At 34.9% G+C, this 21,004-nt stretch overlaps 3 protein-coding genes, 1 long non-coding RNA gene and 1 other non-coding gene across 8 annotated transcripts; 2 read left to right on the top strand and 3 right to left on the bottom strand.

The window, feature by feature from the left end:
• Positions 1 to 3,536: 3,536 nt before the first annotated feature.
• LOC104750865 (uncharacterized) lies at positions 3,537 to 5,909 on the top strand. The gene is made up of 4 exons (XM_010472714.3): positions 3,537 to 4,398; positions 4,486 to 4,696; positions 4,779 to 5,564; positions 5,657 to 5,909. The coding sequence occupies exons 1-4, from the start codon at positions 3,897 to 3,899 to the stop codon at positions 5,739 to 5,741; spliced, it is 1,584 nt and encodes a 527-aa protein (XP_010471016.2). The 5' UTR covers positions 3,537 to 3,896; the 3' UTR covers positions 5,742 to 5,909.
• An 809-nt stretch (positions 5,910 to 6,718) lies between these two features.
• Positions 6,719 to 7,689, bottom strand: LOC104750864 (uncharacterized). The gene has a single exon (XM_010472713.3). It carries the CDS (start codon positions 7,569 to 7,571, stop codon positions 6,951 to 6,953), a length of 621 nt encoding a protein of 206 aa, XP_010471015.1. The 5' UTR covers positions 7,572 to 7,689; the 3' UTR covers positions 6,719 to 6,950.
• A 2,116-nt stretch (positions 7,690 to 9,805) lies between these two features.
• On the bottom strand, positions 9,806 to 9,921 carry LOC147925769 (U5 spliceosomal RNA). The gene has a single exon (XR_015585596.1). It is a non-coding gene; the product is annotated as a U5 spliceosomal RNA (small nuclear RNA).
• Positions 9,922 to 10,450: 529 nt separating this feature from the next.
• LOC104750863 (uncharacterized) lies at positions 10,451 to 13,781 on the bottom strand. Of its 4 annotated transcripts, none has more exons than XM_087491537.1 (8): positions 13,587 to 13,781; positions 13,270 to 13,454; positions 12,856 to 12,995; positions 12,560 to 12,591; positions 11,443 to 12,485; positions 11,167 to 11,247; positions 10,917 to 10,979; positions 10,451 to 10,815 (listed from the first exon to the last, which is right to left on the bottom strand). In XM_087491537.1, exons 2-8 carry the CDS (start codon positions 13,324 to 13,326, stop codon positions 10,765 to 10,767), a joined length of 1,467 nt encoding a protein of 488 aa, XP_087347663.1. In that variant the 5' UTR covers positions 13,327 to 13,454; positions 13,587 to 13,781; the 3' UTR covers positions 10,451 to 10,764. The 4 variants fall into 4 exon arrangements, with proteins under 4 accessions (XP_087347663.1, XP_087347665.1, XP_087347662.1 ...); XM_087491539.1 differs by having other exon boundaries at positions 11,443 to 12,441; positions 13,587 to 13,733; XM_087491536.1 differs by having other exon boundaries at positions 13,270 to 13,781.
• A 1,836-nt stretch (positions 13,782 to 15,617) lies between these two features.
• On the top strand, positions 15,618 to 16,380 carry LOC147925768 (uncharacterized). The gene is made up of 2 exons (XR_015583733.1): positions 15,618 to 15,712; positions 16,066 to 16,380. It is a non-coding gene; the product is annotated as an uncharacterized LOC147925768 (long non-coding RNA).
• Positions 16,381 to 21,004: the final 4,624 nt, after the last annotated feature.

Genomic DNA, 21,004 nt, shown 5'->3' with positions numbered 1-21,004 from the left:
TAAGACGATTCATGGGGGCTATTTGCCTATAGTCACCTCATAGTCAAAGGTCGTTGAGTGGTTATTCAGATCTAAGTATATGGTACGTGATATCACTAGACATGATCTTATACTACATATCATCGTCACATTAATTTATACTTGTTAAGAAATGTTTTTTTCTTCTTCCTGTAGCATAGTCAACTCGGACCGTATTGATTGACATATGAAACCAGAACAATGTATATATATTTCCTTTTGTTATATACAATGATGAATTGATGACCATGAGTCCATGTTGAGTTACTAGAAATAAAATGAATAGTTAGTTAACTAGTGGGTTGAGTCATTCTCAACTGTATATGTTTGATTTTTTTTTTTGTTTTTGGTGCCACATTTAATTAAAATTTGGGGAACATTTCTGAAATTCACACACACCTTTTAGAGAACAACATGAAAATGAAATCTTCAACAAAAAAAAAAATGAAAATGAATGATCATACACTGGAAAATAGGTGAACTCAGATCATTGAAGCTACCAATTTCAATGCAATGATAATGAGGCCTATACAATATATTCTTACACTGACCATTGATCGATAATTTATATGAGTTCCAGACTCCAATTTATTACATAACAACTTGAATTTAAAACTTTTCACATATAGCAACAAATTCACTAGCAAAATGAGTGATGTATAGTGATGTTTTTCACAAACACTGTACATGCAGTAACTAAAGATTGTATTTTTGGTGCCCACTTTGTTCTTCTTCGTTGAAGTACTTTTATTTTGTTTCTTAAGGTTGAAGTCTTCAGTATAGACAATAATTTTATAAATTTTATTCTGCATAAAGTTAAGAGTTTACTTTGTTGTAAGATTATATTTAAGTATTACATGTACAAAATGCGTATAAGTTATAATTTTGTTGATCGCTAAAAATACGTTATTTTGCATGACACTGAAGATAGCGTATTATATATATATAGCCTAGCCATAACAAAGTGGCGTCCAATATAAAAAAGCTAAAGGTATGGTTTTGAGTTTTGACTGTCACATCTTCTAAATAGCTCTATTTATAGCTCAGTTTTTCACCATCTCCATAGTATCACAACTCGAGCTTATTCAAACCTCTTATAATTAGAGTATATAGTTCAGCAAAATCCCAAAAACAAAAACCTTAATTACAAAATTTCTCTTAACTGGTATATAATACCGTACGTATTATTAGTACACCAAGCTTATCTAAATCTTAACAATCTCAAAAAAAAAAAAAAAAAAAAACTTAAACAATCGCTGGTACGAGTTGCCATCGAGATTTGCACTGCACACAAGAGATGTTCAAAGGACCCTTTTTCATCTTTAATTTATCTTTTTGGACTTTGGTCGGCGTTGGCCGATTATGACTCCGCCATACCTCGATTTCTCAATATTTCTATTAGTCTCGATCCTATTTTTTTTTTATTATTCTTCTTCTTTTGTTTAAATAACCTCTCTATCTTTCTTGAATATAGTGGAATATAGGCTCCGATCAAATTCAATCACATGTCATCATCATCTTTCGTAAATTTTGTTTACAAGTCAACAATTAACTTCATTGGTGTTTTTTTTTATGTGTTTATGATATGTGATAAAATAATTACTAGTAATATGCGGATTTGAACCCGAATAATAATAAAATAACGATATTAATAGATATCACTAAGTTACAAATTTTAATATTCAAATAAATCTTCTCTACATACGTAAATATGTAAAAATATCATTGATCCTTATATCATTTTGTTATTTGCTTTAGAGTTTAAGGAAGTGGTTTTTGATGGTTCATATTTTTTTCTTAATGATCACCTTATCACGGCATATTTAATTTTATACCGAAACAAAAAAACTTATATAAAAAAGTGAATGGTACGAAAACAATTCGTTCGTAAACACATAATAATGGGACATTCATCACACATCACCAAAAATTAATAATAATAGGACATGCATACATATTGCACTAGATTTTGAATTTCTTTTATATAAACTCTATTTAGCCTTTTAACAGAATCATGCACCAGTTGTAAAACAGTATTTTTGTTTTTGAATATAATTTAACATTACATTCAAAAAAAAAAAAAAAAACATGATATATCAATTCAAACACTTATGGTTAAAACCGACTATATAGTACATAACATTATTATACTTTATCTAGCTATTATCAGTAATTTTTAGTTAACCTTAGACTTTATCTAGCATATGAATCCCACGTACGATTATCAACCCAAATAAAAATATAAGTGGATTAATTTCGATAATGATGGTAAATCGAAAATTTTATTTAAAGCTTATGCATATTTTATAAATACACCTTTTTTGATTATACTGTATATACACATATTTGCAAATGTAGTATTTATTTATGTACACAGTACACTCAAAAGCCTTGTATATGTAGCTATTATCATTGTCGTAGACTCGTAGTGCCTAAGTTGCTGCTTATCTAACTAACTACCCACTAAACTCTTTTAGTTTGGTCTAATCTTATATAGAGCTCTACTATCTTTACTCGAGATTAATTAAACGACTCTGGCGGCTTGATAGACTGAGTCTATTCTTTAATGAAAACTCTACAATTCATTTTCTAAGTTATAGAATGTATCGTCGTTTTAACTTTCACAATCTATATAGTACATAAGTGACATTATATAAACACGTTTATATCCTTAAAGTTGTAAAGTTTTACTGAACTTCCTAAAGATGATAGAAATAGCAACCAGGAAAAACTATATTGTATTTGACTATATTGACTGACTTTAAAACTCAATAGTGTAGGCCAACTCAACTCAACCTAACATAAATTATTTATGAAGACCAAAACTAACAATGATAGGGCGCCTAATAAATGAAAAAGTCTTGCGCATGTTTGACTATATAATAACATATAGTTCTGATATGTTTCATTGATATAATAAATATGTTATAGTATCTCATTATGGCTTATACCTTAATACTACTAAAGTAAATAGATTGATTATTGGTTGGTGTCTTGGTGATATTTAAAACCAAATCCTAAGAGGACACACATATATTTAAACCAAACATTCTGAAGTCATAAACTTAGAAATTAAATGGGTGCAATATGCAAGTATTTGTATGGAGTTAGTGTATACATATACACAACCCAACCGTATAAGATACGTAAAGAAAACCACAACACATGTGTAACGGACCAACATGTATGAAGAATTGGTCCCATGCATTGAGATAGATCTAATGACTTCAAATCAAGAATGGTCCATTTACAAAATACACATGTAAATATATACAAAGCTTAATCCCCATCCCTCCATTGGGTCTACACACAGCCTAGCATTTTTTGTATTTTCTCTAATGTTTTTTGTATTATAAAAAACTTTAATTTCACCTTTAATTCTTATTATCTTCAGCTTTTGTTCTGTCTTTTTTTTATTCCTGAGTATTCTCACAACTTCCATCTATGTATCGACCTGGGGTCCTTTGATTTGTCACGGCTAATCAAATCAGCATTAGCAACATATCGAAAGTGATAAAAAAAAAAAAAAAAAAAAATACTTTCATAAAAACCTGGGGCCTTTGAAAGATGTTGTCTCACTTATATTCATACATCTTTCAATAGAATCCATTATATACGATTCCCATGGTCAGGCATGCTAAATGTAAGCAAGCAAACACAGCATTTATAGTGTTACATCAAGTTATAAGTCAGAGTATGATTGAGTACCGAAACAACGTTATCGGCCTAGTGGACCGTCTTCCAAATTAATGGGCTTTTGGTGAGGACACAATAGGCCCATTAATGGGCTTTCTTGACGACGCTTTGTTTGCCAGGAGTACTCTGTTTCTTTCTTCTCCGGCGAGAGACGAAGAAGAAGATAACGAAAACACAAAAGCATGAACGGAGCTTCACTCTGTAATTCCGTTTTGCTTCATTCTCGTTTAAGGTCACCGTGTTCCTTCGCTTCTTCGTCTTCCTCATATGCGTTTACAACGTCTGCGTATATCTCAATTTCTCATCGAATTCAACAGAGTTTTAAAGCACTCGTTGTGAAAAGGAGTAATGGGTTTTGTTCATTCGCTGTAAAAAAGCGTGCAAGTGGCGATTCCGTTCGTATGGAGTCAGAAGATGATGAAGATTGGGATGAATTCGATGAAGAAGACGATGAAGATGAAGATGAAGACGAAGGAGAGTTTTTGCCAATGGATAAGATGAAGAGATGGTTAGAGAGAAAGCCTCGTGGATTTGGTTCAGGTAAAGAGTACGAAACTTCAATTGAAGATAAGTTGCTCGACGAAATTGAACAAAGTTGGAAAGCTCAAGCTTCTAATCTCAATAAGCTTAAGAACAATCCTCTCAAGTCACATCAGCTTAAGCGTGACGATACTCTCATCAAAGGTTTCGTCTTTTCAATCTTCTTTTTGAATTTAGATTGAGTTGTGTAGTTTGGAATCTCAATCTTAAGGTGTTGTTGTGTTGAAATAGGAACTGGAGAAGATACTCAAGTTGGGTCTCGTGTTCGTGTGACTAATCTTCCTAAGAAGAAGAATGTTCATAGAGATCTTAAGGTTGCGTTTAAAGAAGTAAGTGGCTTTTTGAGCATTACACCAGCTGTGTCTGGGAATAAGAAGACTAAGGATCCTGTTTGTAAAGGATTTGCTCATCTTGATTTCAAAACTGAGACTGATGCAAACAGGTACGAGACTTTTTTGTGATGTTTGTAAATTTGCATTTCTAGCTCTTTGGTACTGAGGCAAAAGTTTGGATTTTTATGTTAGGTTTGTGAAAGAGTTCGATGGACAGAGCTTAGCATTTGGAAAGGTTATAAAGCAAATCAAATGTCAGGTTGTGGAGTTTTCTTCAGACGAATCAGTGTCAAAGGATGTATACTTTGATAACGGCTTCAAGGTGCAGAAACTTCCGTATTCTGGTTTAGAAGCAGTTTCTGATGCTGATGATGCTGTTGAAGAAGAGGAGGCGTTCGTGGATTCATTGGAAGAATCTGATGATTCAGATGAAGAGGTTTATGAACTGGAAGTCGAAGAAGATGAACCAAATCGTATCTCTGGTAGCGTAGAATCTCCTGTAGAACTGAGACGTGATTTGAAAACCGAGTTAAAGTCACAGAAACAAGTTTTGAAGCGAGAGATTAGAGAACATGAGGAATTAAAGACACCTTTAGTTTCATTCCTGGCTAATCAATCCGTGGAAGCTGTGGCAGAAACACCCTTGGATGATGAACAATCTGAGGAAGCTGTAGCAGAAACATACTCGGATGATGAAGTCGAATGGGCTGATGAAGAAGACGTTCCTGAAAAGAATCTTGAACCTCTGAACAGTTCAATGTCATCCTCAGAAGAAGATCGAGTAGAGAGAATCCGCATGCTGGAGCAGAAGCTTCTCGGTAAAGAAAAACTCTTTGGTGGAGGAACTGGCTTTGATAAACCAGAAGCAAAAGCCGCTAGAGTCGAAGGGAAGAAGAAGGAGAAGAAGAAGAAAAAGATTGTTGTGAAAGGGCAAGCTAAAAAGGGTGCAAAGATAGAAATCCCTGGATCTTCAAAGAGGTAAAAATGCATTGTAGCAAACTTGCTAAGAAATGGTATCCAAATTCGAATCTCTACTTAAACTTATTGATTTCTATAATTATGATTCACAGGTTAAAGGTGAAGGAGAAGGCTCTCTTAACTGGCGTCTTAGTCAAGTATGCTGCAAAAGTTGCTTCAACCTCGAATGATGAATGATCCTTCACAAGTGAAGTGATCAAGTTTTGTGTTGTGATAATCTTTATAAACTGCTCGTAGTGATCCATCTTCGTTCTGTTCTTGTAAAAGTGTTACAAGATCAAGAGAGGAACAAGAATAGGGTATGAAAAGTTACATGAGGATATGTTATTGTTTCTTGTTCTTCTTCTTAAGGATACAACAACCAGCGTAGATTTCATTATCAGACATAAAAATATTGAAACACAGCAGGTAACCAGGGGTTTTCACCTGCTTTAACGTTCTTTTCAGGAAGATCTAAAAAGGTAGGCCAAATTGTTCGAAACCCCTTAAAAATCTTAAGGTAGGACTTGGAGCTCCTGTGGTAAAGGAAGAACAACACTGCTTCATTAATTCTTAGTAACATTTTTGGTAAAGTGTTTGGAAAACAAGAACACTCAGAGATAGCTTAAAGGTCTTGAACCCCATTCCTTTATTTTACTCCTTTCTTTGTTCCCTCATTTTACATCCTTTCGTTACATTTTATACATTTGAAAGAGCAAAAAAAAACTATCTTGGCTCTTGAATACCAAGGGTTCTACGCAACGAAGAGCACAGTGACCACAAAATGGTCGTTTTATACCATCATTGCGTGCAGTCTAATCTCCATTGTTAGAACTTCTAACAAAAGCTTCGTGCTTTACAGACTACACACCTCCATGGTTAGAACTTCTAACAAAAGCTTCGTGCTTTACAGGCACATGATCAAGTGACTAAGTGAGGCAAGATACGGGTATAAGAGAAACATAGAGATTCGGGTTTGTTCCTTATCATCTAAACAACTTAAAAACTACCGAGAAAAGCATTCTCAATCCCAATCATTTCTTTTTCAGTCTTTTGCATCAAAGTGTGTTTTAGAATGCCCCTATATATACATATGTAACCCTTAGCCAAAGCAATAAGCTTTGATTAGAAATGAACAAAGTAAGAATTCTGAGTCAAGATCAAAAGGCATGGGATAACACACTAAAACAAAGTCTACACTTCTATTATTTTTGCGATACATCTTGAACTAGCAAAAGATTCATCTCTCAACAAAACCAATTTAGCAATGAGAAAGAACAAGCAAGTGTAACCTATGACCTTATAAAAGCCCCTTAATCAGTTTGTATCTTGAGCTCATAAATGGAACAAAAGGAGAAACAAATTGATGATTGCAACAACAGACCTTGAGAAAACAAGATTGTTCATTCACTCCAAAACAACTTTAGCACCAAGAGCTTTCAACTTCTCAACGATCTTCTCACCTTCTTCTTTAGACAAACCAGCTTTCAAAATCGCAGGAGTCTTCTCCACCAATGCTTTAGCTTCTTTCAAACCCAAATCAGTAAAACTCCTCAACTCCTTTATAATCTTAATCTTAGCAGACGCTTCAAAAGACTCCAACTTTATCTCAAACACTGTCTTCTCCACTTTAGCTTCCTCACTCGCTCCACCACCACCACCACCACTTTGACTCACGATCCCAGCACCAGCTGCTCCAGGTTTCATAACGGCGACGGTTGGTAGCTCCGTCATACCTTTCTTCTTCATTATAATCGCACCGAGCTCGGAGATTTCTGATAACGTAAGAGATGAGATCTCGTCTACGAGTCTGAACACACGCTCCGTTGGTGGACTACGGTGCTCCGTTGGATCAAACGTCGCTGGATCGTAATCTGTTGGCAGCTTTCTCTGATCGAATTCTTCTTCTTCTTCGTCTTCGATCTTCGCCGGTTGGGCATAACTCCGGTAACCGCCGATCCGAGAAAGAAGTGATAATCTTGAGGAGGTTTGAGATAAATGTTGCCTGAATCTTAGTACTAAGCTCATCTTGAAAGGACTCTGTACTGCTACTTCTTCACAGATTACACAAACAGAGCAATGGCAAAGAAATGGGGGTTTTTGGTTCGATGCCCTAAAACAGTCTTAGTAGGAAGAAGACATTGGTGGAAAGAGTCACTCAGATCAGATGAAAATGACTAAAAGGCCGACTAAAAATAATTTAGGCCCACTTAGTACCCTTTTGGCCCAACACTTCTGTTTTTTTCGTGAGACTCGTAAAATAAAAAGCTGCAGTAAAAGATTTGTCGCCTAGTTAAAATAAATAAATATTAGTAATATAAAAACTGGTATATACACTGATGATCAGTGACTGATCATTTATTCATGTATAGTTTATTTGTTAAATTTTTTTATCATGCTCTCTTAAAAAAAATTTCCTGACTTTTATGTTTTCTATCTTGTTTAAATCACTTTATGTCATTAATTTATTTATTTGCCAAGACCTTACGGATTATATAGTCTATATTAGATTATTGCATTTGCTAATTCATGCACATGTCATTAACGAAGATTGTGGAAATTTTTTACCTGTTACCTTTAAAAAAATATAATCTGTGAAGAGATCAAATGGATTTTCAAAATCACCTACGTTTGTACCAATTTATCTCTGTTGATGTTTCTAATTTTTTTTTTTTCTTTCATACTAATAAAGAACAAATTCACAACCACAACAAAGATCAATCGAACTAACAACACTCACTCCAACCGAATCAGCAAGGATCCAATGTTCTTAAAACAAAAAATCCTGATTCACATTACAAAAATCTCAACAGAACGTAGAGAGATCCACAATATCAGAATGAGAGAGAGAGTTCTAATAAAATTTCACAATAATTTCATTAAAAAAATGTTTAGAAAGCCACAATCTATATAAAAAAATAAGCTAAAATGCCAACGTTATTTTCTTAATTTATTTTAAATCAAAATGCACAAAAAATATCAAAAATCTCATACTCTATCCATTTAATTTAAAGCTTCGAACACTGGTGAAACAAAATAAGAGGTAGACACACTGGCATCAGACCCTTGTTTCTTCTTTCTACTGTCCACGTGTACTTTATTTTAATAGCAATGAATGTTTTGCACAATTTTGAATTATTAATCACATATATGTTAATTAATATATATTTTAGTACTGTATTTTTTTTTTTTGCTTCAAATTCATTGGTGATTGTTGTTTTAACTAAAATGGTAATACAATATGACTCTTTGAACAAGATAAAATGATCTTCTTTACTTCTTTGTGCAAACATCTATTTAGTATATAATAGCTAGTAGATGTCTTGCATAATAAGTAAAGATATTTGTTTTTCAGTAATGTCATCGTTCTTTCATTTAGTCGATGATTTTGTTAAATTTTCCACTTGTATTTTTAAGTTTAGGTTCACTTAACATCTAAGATTTGAATTTGTCTGGATTGAAGTTGATTAAAAACTCACTTCCCAAATTAAGGTTGCTTGCATCATATAACTTATTCATGAAAAGGCGAACAATTTTGGACCGTAGCAATTCGATATCCACATGGATACTGGTACCATCTTTAGAGTATTAGAAGCGAACATGTATTCTTTTTCTGACTGCCACACATTTGCGATAGTTTTTAAATAAAATATACTTTTCAAATAAAATAATTTTGTTGATCTCAGATGACACATAAATTGAACCTGAATGATTCGTTCGATCGAGAAAAATTTGGTCCAACATACCATATATATATATATATATATATATTTCTTTTTATACGATTATTGACATATTCTAGGTAGATATTTTCGCTTTCATGAAGAATAATGAAAGAAAAGGAAAATGGTTTAGGATTTGAGTTTGAGTTTGTCATAACTATATCATACATATTGAAAATGTGGCATTTATGTAGTTTATTGTAGAATTACGTTTTAAATAATAAAGACAAATAATATGATTCACAAAAACTTTCTAAAGGTAATAACAAATGTAAAAAATAACAAACTTATATATATATATATATTTCCAAATAAATTTTGTCAATATAGAAGATAAAAAACGTCTAATTACAACAACTAATTGTAGCTTCAAGAGCTTATCATAGAAATTAGTAAGCATGCTTTAATCTAGAATTCGATAAAATATGCTGATAATTAAAAGAAAAACACAAAATCGTAAAATATTTAGTGATTTCCGACTATGGCAGTAAAGCTCAATGTAATTAATTAAGCTCAAATTTTCAACTAAACAACTGTTGGGTCTACCCGCAGGCAGATCCCTCCAAAAATAGGCGTATGCCACTTAGCGTGGAGAGCACACGGTATTCTTTAGTAAAAGGCGAAAGAATAGTTCGCTTTGTGCTCACCACATGGCTGCGTGATTTGTTATCGAAGGACCAAGCCCTTCTTTTATATGCATCTTTCACTACTAGCAAACTCTCAGCTTCCCGATGTGGGACTTTTCTGTCTCTCATTAATTACTTTACTATTGTTATATTCTACAGATATAATCCATTTTCCCACATTACGCTGTCGTTTCACCTTTCACCAATAGAATTGTATTTGTTTAATCATAACCACAAATTGATCTTTCAACGAGATCATTTAATTATTCTTCCTATCAATTCGTTCACACTCTTTCACATATCTGCACTGTTCGTCTCATGCATCTATAAGAAAATTAAGGTCGCTTCGTCACTGCTCAGCTGCTAAAAACCTCAATAGCAGTCCAAATCAAATATTTTACTTGTTCCAGTTCCTTCTCTACGGCCATTTCAATGGAGGAGCCGTCGCGTAAAGCTATCTGAATTTAGTTAATTTGCTTCGAAATGATATCCTAATTGTCGAAATACTAATTATACTAGGAGAATCAGTGGAGTTGGGACTTAAAATGGTCAACATAAATAACAGATCGAGATTCAGTTATTTATATACCAACCAAAAAGAGTGTTTGTATTACACCAAAACACCGTCGCACTTCACAATTAGAGACTGCTTGGGTTAACATATTGTAATACCAGAAACAGAAAAACAAAAATCCATAACAGAGAAGAAGAATTACAAAAGAAAAGTTTCCGCTGCCTACAATCATCATCCGGAGAGAAAAGTTTCGGGTTGGATCTCAAAAAATTATCATAGTTTCGATCCCCATAGAGGCTAAGAATACCAAAAAAAGAGTGAGAAGCAGCCAGAAAGCCAAAACCCGTTTTTTTCCATAGCTACCGCGTCGGAAGGGACGCTATAGCTTGAAGGATCTTCTTCCTTGGACCCTGCATTGCATCAAATATAATGATACCAAGTTCATGAAATCTGCTAAAAGAACAGATCAATCCCAATTGTTTTAGATCAATAAGAAACAAAAAGAAAGTACCATTGGTATTATGAGATCTTTTAGATCACTTTCTTTCATCTGTTTTATTGTGGTCATATCCACCTGTTATCATATTAGTCAAGTTCGTTATCCACAAAACAGAGCTCAGGCAACAAGTTAATCATCTCAGCGGATTCATTACTATATTCATACATCGAAATGCCAACATAAAAAGTAGTAAAAAAACCATAAACAAGAACAAAAGCCAAAATGGCAAAGCTCTAAGTTAAGAAAATAATGGCAGACTTACTTCCTCTCTCTTAAAGGCAAGGGAGTATTTTCCAAGTCCAATTGAGTTTAGAAAGCTATCAACTGTTAGAGGCTCTTCCACCTGTTGTTGCACCAAGCAGATATACATGACATATTATAACATATGTATAAGAACAAGCCATAAAAATCTATCTGATCACAAAGGTTTATGGGTCTAAGAATTACAAGGTACATACGAAGGACTCACACAATGTTTAGAAAGAGCAAAAATAGAGAAAATTCATCCACAAATTGAGAAGAAGATAAAAGATCTTACAGAGAAGGGATTGTTCTGCATCATACTTCCAAAAGGAGGAAGTTGTCTCAAAGGAGGTAACGGATGTGGGTTTGGGACTGGAGGAGGTAACATTGGCCTGGCGAAAGGAGCACCACTTGCTGGGGCTTGACCATTTAGTACACCTCTAACAGGATATGGCGCTCTCACATCATCAAGCATCCTGCTTCGTCCATGAAAATCTTCAATAGTACTACGTGGAGGAGAACCCCTGGAAGAACCCATGTAGCTTCGAGGATTCCTAGGAGGGGAAAACCCCAGAGAAGAACCCATGTAGCTTCCCACATTTCTAGCTGGGGACAGAGCCCTAGAAGCACTACTGAAGCTTCTGGTGCTCCTTGGCGGTGATGATAGATCCCTTGGAGGGTCAATTCTCCTTCCAGCATTTCTTGGAGGTGATCTATCCCTTGGACTGCCAGTCCTTCTAGCATTTCGTGGAGGTGATCTATACCTTGGACTACCAATCCTTCCAGCATTTCGTGGAGGTGATCTATACCTTGGACTACCAATCCTTCCAGCATTTCTTGGAGGTGATCTATTCCTCGGACTACCGATCCTTCCAGCATTTCGTAGAGGTGATCTATCCCTTGGACTGCCAATCCTTCCAGCATTTCTTGGAGGTGATCTATCCCTTGGAGTGCCAATTATCCTTCCAGCATTTCTTGGGGGCGATGGAGCCCTTGGAATGCCAATCATACGTCCATCATTTCTTGGAGGTGATGGACCCCTGGAAGTATCCACAAATCTCTCTGGAGACCTTTGTCGTAAATCTTCCAGGGCCCATGGAGCATACGAACTACTTGATGAAATCATCTGAGAGGAACCACGAGCAGTTCTTGATGAAGGTAAAGGAACATCCCTCAGCTCAGCCATAAGTGGTCGAGTATCAAGGCTACGTGGAGGCTGCTCGCTCCTGGAGAGCTTTTCACGAAGATCCATAGTGCTACCTCCATTGCTCTGAGCTCGTCTCTGGGCATTTTTCTGCAGCAGTTTGAACCGGAGATCATTTTGACTGATCTGCAAATCTTAGTAAAAAAGAGTGGTGGGTCAGAAATCAGCAAACATGCTAGTGTGTATCCAGTAATTCACACATCTATACCATTTCCACTTAAACTTGCTTCCCCTCTTTGCCTGCATATACAAAGAAAGAGCAAAAACTTTAATCTAGTGAACACCTTTGCCGCAACAAGCAAGAGAATTCCAAACCTAAAAACTTAAGCAAAAAAGCATATAACCCATTAGTTCCTCCAGAGTTCTAAATACTCAATTACTCACAACCCCGTGAACAAACAAAAGGTCCTAGATTTCAAAAACAATAAGAGCAACATAACAAAATTAAGAAGATCCTGACATTCGATATACAGCAGTACACATAAAGAGGGAAAAAGTAAACACCTTTTACTGACCACTTCTTCGCTTCCTCCGTAAAGAGAACTATCTAACTGATTCCCTAATCTTTCTTTAGCAGACCGCTTGGTCCCAACTCTAGGCAACTCATAACCAGCATCTATATCACTCGCATCTCGATTCACCACCTGCAAAAGAAAATACCACCGCAAGTAAGCAGTTTTCTCAAACTCAAACCCACTAATCCTACACCAACACAATTCCAGATTTCCAAATCCATCTCATAAGCCATATAACATCACGAAAAAAAGCACCAAATAAAACTCCTTTTACAAGCTTTTTCCTCTCACACATTACATCAATAGGATTTTTCAAACACATTCCTTCTACAATAAAAATTAGCTTACACACAAACAGTGAGATGAACAAACAACAAAAAACAAAAAAACCCTCAAAACGTACCTGACCGCTACGCCCTAGAGTAATAGTGACCCTACTCCGTCTCGAACCTTCTGACATTTGTAGAACTCAAGGAAGAAGAATACCCTAAGGAAAAAAAATCAACTGGAGCCCAATTTCTAACTTACAGTGAAATAAAAAACCACGAACAACAAAAAGGCACCACCACAATCACCTCCCTTCAAACCCTAATCATACGGAACCAAAATCTACTCAAAATCACAGAGAGAGAGAGAGAGAGAGAGAGAGAGAGAGAGGTATAGAGACGAATCGGGAAAGTTTCCGGGGAAAAATTCCGATGAGATGAACGGAAAACAAACCGGAGAGTTTTAGATACGTGAGGTGAGAGAGGAATCGCTGGAGACGAAGACGTTCGTGACGGACTCGGCTTACCCCCAAAAGAGACCTCCTGACTCGTTTAGTTGGGCTTCACATGCTCTCTCAGACTCAGACATCAAAGACCCACTAGGGAAATTTTACGAGATAGGTTTGGATTTTATGTAGTTTGACCCCATAGTTTTTTTAATGCTCTATTATGTCCACTTTTTATTAGGGGATGGGAATCTATCAACAAAAAAATAAAAGGATCGAAATATAATAAAACTTTTTTTTAATAAATTAATACTATAATTTTGTTTATCGATAATATGTTTATTATTCCGAAAAATTAATTTTAGAACCAAAAAAAAAGTTCTTATGGTTTATTGGGTTCATTAAGTTATATTGTGCAATACTATGATATTTAAAGTTTAACTAATCTACCAAATTATTCAAGTGTCAATTGAAGAATAGGATCTTTAAGAACTTAAGATCTTTAAGAACTTAAGATTGTAGAACTTAAGATTGTAGAGGTTTTTCTTTCAATTTAAACGGGAAAATTCTCAAAAAAAAACACCAACTATTTAATATTTGTCAGAAAAAAACATGAATTTTTTCGTTGCCAGAAAAATACGCAGAATATTTTTTAGTTGATAAAAAATACACGAAATATTATCTTTTTCTAATTTCTCCTCGTCTTCGTTACGGCCGTTAGCGGCAATGTGACAGTGTTACTATTTTTTAAAAAAATTCTAGAAAAAAACACAAACTATTTATTTTTGCCAGAAAAATACATGATTTTTTTTTCTTTGCCTGAAAGATACATAATTTTTCATTTCTTAGTTTTTTATTAACAATGTTAGAGATCATAACTCATTAACAATGTTATGAGTTATGAGTTATGATCTCTAACATTATTAATAGAAAAATAAGATACGGAAAATTATGTATTTTTTCAGGCAAAGAAAAAAAAATCATGTATTTTTCTGGCAAAAATAAATAGTTTGTGTTTTTTTCTGGATTTTTTTTTAAAAATAGTATCGCCATCACAATGTCGTTAACGGCTGTAACGGAGACGAAGAGAAATTGGAAAAAGATATTAGTTCGTGTATTTTTTATCAACTAAAAAATATTCTGCGTATTTTTTTGGCAATAAAAAAAGTTCTTGTTTTTTTCTGACAAATATTAAATAGTTGGTGTTTTTTTTGGGAATTTTCTCTAATTTAAACTTTAAAAAATTGTTGTTTTTGCCCAGTCCGGCTTTAACACATTAACAACCTTCAAAATTAAAAGTGCTCTTAAATTTTTGTTTTGTTTATGGAATTGTTGATTTATCTATTACAAAATAAATGGAAAAAAAGAGTTAATTACGAGATAAGTAATTTTTTTTAGTGATATTGTCCAATTGAGATTTTTTTCTTCGTAGTTACGGATTTAGATATTTCTTTTTACAATGAAATGACGAAGTTACTCTTCACAAACTAAACTCAAATTTTCGATCTTATTTTTTTTCTCTTGACGTCTTGACGATGCTTCGATCTCCACTCCCGCCTCTGTTTTCTCTCTCTAGTATTTGCATCGGTGAAACTCAACAAATTGAGTTCTCAGATTTAATTTATTAATATTTTAATGTTATCATATAATCCAATTAAATTTTATTTTATTTTTTGAAAACAAACCTATCAAATTATGACATGTAGATATGAGAGGGTCTGAAAGGATCTTAGAGCATGAACACTCATCGTTACTCTTGGAGTTACTCTAATTAAAAATTAAAAAATAATAATAAAGTAGATCATAAAGCAAGAAGCGTTTCTTTGGCAGGTACCGGAAGAATCGTTACTCTAAGATATGGAAATTTGTGATTGGTTAGCTTTATTTTTATTGATTTATTATTTAAATATATAATAATATTTAAAAATAATAATTAAAATATATTAATTTGAGTAACGCTCATCGTTACTACCGGTAATGATGGTCTTAAAGAGTGGAGGCGGAGACACTGACCTTTCTCTCTCTTCAGCTTTTTATTTGTTTTCTATTTTTTTAATGTAATAGATCCTCATCTTCATCCCACCGATGGGAATGCCCTTAGAGTCTCCTTTCGTGATGAACAATTTCAAAAAACGTATACATCTTCTTCTCGAATCTATAATCTTATGAATACATAAAGTTTGTTTAACTTTTTCCTTTAGTTCACCGGTTACTAGTTTTCCTAGGGTTTAATTTTCATTAATGGGGTTGAGGAGCCATGGTGTAAGCATGAAAAAATATTTTTCTGATCAATTTGCAATGGCGGTTTGATGTGTTTTAATTTTTTGGTTCCTTTGGTTTGAGAATGAAGAAATCGAGACTGATGTGTTCTCTCTTTAAGTTGCCAAGGCTAATTGGAATGATGAAACTTTTTTCGTTTTAGTTTTTAATGGTGATGCCTCTTAAATTCAGATTTGAGATGTCTAGATGGATTTTTTATTGTTACAGGATCAAAGAGGGAGTTTCTTCTTCAAGTCTTGATCGGCGTTTTGATGCAACAAAGAGATTACAGTGATTGAAGATCTTTGACATCGGAACAAAAGGGATATTTGGATCTTGAAATAAACAGCTAAATAATACACATTTTCTCTTACAAACTTGTTCTTGAGGGTCCGACTTGTTATCGATCACTCGAACCATCGTGTGTGGAATCCGACACTGTGGAATCCGACACCCACATCTATAAATACCAATCATAGAGAGAAAGATAAACGTTTTTTCTAAGAATATATAAAAACTAAAACACACTTTTAGAATTAAATTTGGTAAAGTCTTTTAATATTTACCTCATGTGTGTCGCATGACTGTGCATCTAGTATTATTAATATAGAAAATCTCCAAAAATTATTTTGTAAGATAACTTTTGGTTTATTACTTTATTTAGTTTTAGTGGCGAGCATTGATTTTTAATTTTAACTCATTTGCTTTAATTCTATTGACCAACCTTAATTCTCGAAAATAATTGATCCTCTAACCAGAGTCTTAATTGGTTAGTTTTTGTGTCTAAATATAGCTAATGCCTTAATAAATCTATTCAATAAATAAATGAAAGTGTCACAAACAAAACTATATATAAACAGACTTTGATGCCTTTATATTCACATTACACCAAGATTATATTAGATTCAAGAAATGAATAAATTCATTAGTTTTATGTTTGTCATTTTTGATGTATTTTTGTTTCACTGAAGGGGCTGTACCAAATTATAACATTTTACGAATTGGAAATGAACTCAAACCTGGGAGTATTCTCAAAGTTAATTGCACATCCAAAAGCGACAAGACAGGGGTTAAAGATGTGGTATTCAATGATAGCGTTGAATGGCAATTTGGCGAGGCTGCATTTAAAAGAACATTATGGCGTTGTCTCTTGAGACAAGGCCCTAACATGGAGTATCATCATATGTTATGGAGAGCATACAGAGGAGCTAATGTCCGACGTTTTGGTCAGCTACGCTTCTGGATTGCCAAAGTTGATGGGATCTACTTACAAAGGAAAAGCAATGGACCGCAAGTACGCATGTATGATTGGTATAAAGTATAATATGTTTTCTGCAAAACTAACTACATATATGAAGATAAGTTTTTAATATATATTTTTCTCTTATGAGGTAAGTTATCATTTGACTTTGGTGTTGGGATATACATAATGTAAATAATATATGGTTCGTTTAATATCTATGTATTTTGTGATAATGTAAATAATATATGGTTCTCTTTCGTATACAAGTTTTTTTAAGAATTTTTAAAATTGTTAGTCTTTGATACAAAAAAAAAACACAGTGTACTCTGATAAAATGTGTCGTTTGATTTTTTTGACGCGTTTCTGACTAATTTTTAACAAATTCTGAGAGACGAAACTATGGTCAGATATTTATATATAAATATTTTATCAAAAATTAGTCCAATTTTTTGTCAGAAACTGATAAGAAGTTTTCTGGAAAAACCATCGAAATTGTGTTAACTAAACATGTGTCCTACATAGATACATTCTGACTAATTTCCAATGAAGGTGTTGGTTGGCAATTAGTTAGAATTACGTCGATAAAATATAGTTGTCAAGTTGTTATCCGTGAGATATATTTGGACGAATCACTAAAAAATTGGGTAGGATGAATTATTCATCACATTTGATTGCTTTACTGACAAAATGATAAGCTCATAGCCTATTTGAAGCAAGAGAACATGTGAGGAGGCACGTGAGGAGCTTACTTGAGTGAAGAAGAAGATATCTCTAAATAGTAACAAATTTTAGAGAGTATAAATAGTTAGGAGAGTCTATCTGCGTCATCAGATTATGTGAGTTAGTTAGATCAGAGCTGCGTCTCTGTTCATGGTGGTAGGAGAGGAGCACTGTAACTCATATCTTATCAGTTAGGGTTCATCGTTTGTGTTAGAGATGAGAAGAGATAAGAGAGAAGAGATCACATATTCAAACTTATCAAATGGTGTGTTTGTGTGCTCAGATCGAATCCAACGCCATGGATCTCGTTGCAGTTCCAGTTTTCATAGGTGTGAGATTTGATTTGCGTCCTTGGCTTGATTGGATGGAGAATCGTTTTGTGTTGGGAGATTACACAGATTTTGAGAGATTACACTTTGCACATGGCTTCATCGAAGGCGACACAGATGAGTTTGTTCGTGATGTTGAATCGGGGAGGCCTTACCAGAGTTGGCACGCGATGAAGGGATCATTGTTATGTGCTTTTGGTACCTATGACGATCCTGAGAGAATCGCCTTTGAATGGGAGCGAGAACGAAGTTGGGAGGAGTTCAAACGCTCGTTTCAGACGAAGCGATCGTCTCCACAACGATCTTTTGGGAAACTACACATAGCAAAGACTGTTGCGGAGGAACCGATTATAGTTGAGCAATTTTCTAATCAACATGTAACTGTTGATGTATCCTACGCGCAAGCCGCTGAATTCTCAGGTGAAGAGAAATGATCAACGGAGGTGGTTTTGTGTTGTGGATCGATCGGTTCAGAATTAGAATTGAGTCTTGCATCGCAATCACAAGCTGAATCGCAATCGCTGGACGTGGATCGCGACGTAAACGCAAACGCAAACGCAACATTGCCAATGCTACAAAAATTAGAGCAGGAATCAATTCAGAAGAACATCAAGCTGGCTAAGGTTGAAGGAGAGGTTCAGATGTTTCAGATTTTGGCTGATGTCGCTAAAAAAGTTTATGCATACAAGGTGTTCGATACAATGCCTTCACATGAGAAAAGATTGAAATCAAAGAAGATGAAGCTGCATTTGTCACCTAAAACTTGGATGTTCAAGTTCAAAAACAGGCCTATACAACAACAAACTCGATTCCAAATGGATCCACATCAACATTTGGTTTTCTCACCAAACGTTTGTTCACAGACCTAAAAGACTACCAAGTAGCAGAAAATAGAGGAAGTGCTTTAAGTCTTGGAGGTCTAAGTTTAAGCGGGAAGTTCCAGCAAACGGAATGGCTATCCAGAGGGAGACAATGTGTTTGACAAGGGATGCTGAGTTCCAAACATCCTTGCATAGCAGAAATGCAGTTTGGATTCAGATGGAGGATTATTTTTGGGAGTTTGCGCATGATTTTCTGATTCTAAGAGTGTTGGACCAGCTCTCAAGAGGGGACACTCTTGTTATACACCACATTACGAATGAGAGGCTGAAAGTTGTTTGTGTGTTTAGCTTATGGGTTAGGTGCATCTGCGCTAAGTTTGGTATGCTCAAGTGTCACAAGAAACTTTATTTTTCAGTGTGGCATTGTTGGAAGAGCAAGACTGAGGAGATCCAGTCAGTTTCAGGGCTTTTATGGTTGAGCTTGTTGCCTAAAGTGGTTTTGCCAAATGGGGACAAGTTGCGGCATACTATGCAGATTCATCTCCCATTTAAGAAACCAAAATTTCTTAAAGCTTGGCACTTGAAGTACAAAACAGAGAGGCATGGCCGAGAGAAAATAGTGAGAAAGCAGCATACACTTAAACTCGAATGGGTGACATCAACGAGTTGCTTCAAGACAATACTACTGGGATTGGGAACAATGATTGGGAAGCTCATACAAAGCTGGATGACAAATTGCAGTTAACACTAATAGAGGGACTGGATAAACATGGCGCTTCATGGCATTATTCCACTAACAAAACGAATCAATGGAGCTCTCCAAATGGATTTGTTGTTGCATTACACTCTGGTTTTGGAGAGAAGCTCCACTTTTTTTCTGCAGCAGAGATGGAAGAGTTACAATCTGCAGAGGTGCAACTATACACGGCACAACAGATTATACAACGAGTAACACTTGTCTTTCTGCATCTCTATCTACACTTATCTACATGCTTCAGAGTTACAACAAGTCTTTCAGCTTCTGGAAACAGATTTAACGCAAGCCAAGTTATACTCTCTTGAGGAGTTGATAGTTGAATTTGGTCCAGAGGTTCAGCTTGTTATTGCCTTGTGTAGGAGAGTGCATTTTCTGTCCTTTGCAACTGGGCGTGCACTTCAAGACAAATCTTCTTGCTGGCATCGTTGGAGACGTAAGAACTTTCCACAGAACAAAGCCTTTATTACATGTCTCAGATGGCAAAAAACGGTCATCGCCCATTTAACTTCTTGGAGTCGTTGTAAGGCTGGGAATTGCTTCAAGAGCTTACAAGTTGGTGTTGCTTGGCAATTTTTATTCTCTGCAGTGGGTGATCTAGTGAGCACATCTTCTTCTCGACTGCAGATATTACAAGAGGCAACGCTTCTTTCTATGTTGTATGTTGGTGTTGGTCAATTGGAGAAGCATACCCAGCGCAAGTTTATTAAGAATTGGATGTTTAAGTACAAAGCAAAAAGAAGAAGAGTGAAGCTTTCGGTTATAGAACTGGTTGGACAGAAAATTGCACATTCCCATTTGATTAACACATCCATTTTTTTTTTTAAAGCTTGAGGACAAGCTTGTCTAAATGGGGGGAGTATTGATAAGATCATAGCCTATTTGAAGCAAGAGAACATGTGAGGAGGCACATGAGGAGCTTACTTGAGTGAAGAAGAAGATATCTCTAAGTAGTAACAAACTTTAGAGAGTATAAATAGTTAGGAGAGTCTATTGTAAAGGGGGATCCTGCGTGATCAGATTGTGTGAGTTAGTTAGATCAGAGCTGCGTCTCTGTTCATGGTGGTAGGAGAGGAGCACTGTAACTCCTATCTTATCAGTTAGGGTTCATCGTTTGTGTTAGGGATTGAGAAGAGATAAGAGAGAAGAGATCACATCTTCAAACTTATCACAAAATGGGTAGGGTAAATTAATGATCATTTGATTGTTTTTGGAAGAAGTTGATAATTGATTGATTAGTAAAAAAAGTTAATGTCATATAGAAATGAGTCAATCTTTGCTTAGTGTTCTTTAATTTTTA

Source organism: Camelina sativa, chromosome 16 (assembly GCF_030686135.1).
Source record: "Camelina sativa cultivar CO46 ecotype springtype chromosome 16, ASM3068613v1".
Taxonomy (NCBI): Eukaryota; Viridiplantae; Streptophyta; class Magnoliopsida; order Brassicales; family Brassicaceae; genus Camelina; species Camelina sativa.
Note: the sequence above shows the minus strand (reverse complement) of the source record. Positions and strands in the feature narration are given on the sequence as shown.

What these genes read in the sequence shown, in the direction of transcription:
- LOC104750865 (XM_010472714.3), top strand. Translation starts at nt 3,897, where the DNA reads ATGAACGGAGCTTCACTCTGTAATTCCGTTTTGCTTCATTCTCGTTTA. An exon ending in ACTGAGACTGATGCAAACAG is followed by an intron (nt 4,697 to 4,778) that starts GTACGAGACTTT and finishes TTTTTATGTTAG; the next exon opens with GTTTGTGAAAGAGTTCGATG. An exon ending in ATCCCTGGATCTTCAAAGAG is followed by an intron (nt 5,565 to 5,656) that starts GTAAAAATGCAT and finishes TATGATTCACAG; the next exon opens with GTTAAAGGTGAAGGAGAAGG.
- LOC104750864 (XM_010472713.3), bottom strand. Translation starts at nt 7,571, where the DNA reads ATGAGCTTAGTACTAAGATTCAGGCAACATTTATCTCAAACCTCCTCA.
- LOC104750863 (XM_087491536.1), bottom strand. Translation starts at nt 13,326, where the DNA reads ATGTCAGAAGGTTCGAGACGGAGTAGGGTCACTATTACTCTAGGGCGT. An exon ending in TGCAGAACAATCCCTTCTCT is followed by an intron (nt 11,248 to 11,442) that starts GTAAGATCTTTT and finishes GTGCAACAACAG; the next exon opens with GTGGAAGAGCCTCTAACAGT. An exon ending in TTGCCTTTAAGAGAGAGGAA is followed by an intron (nt 10,980 to 11,166) that starts GTAAGTCTGCCA and finishes ATATGATAACAG; the next exon opens with GTGGATATGACCACAATAAA.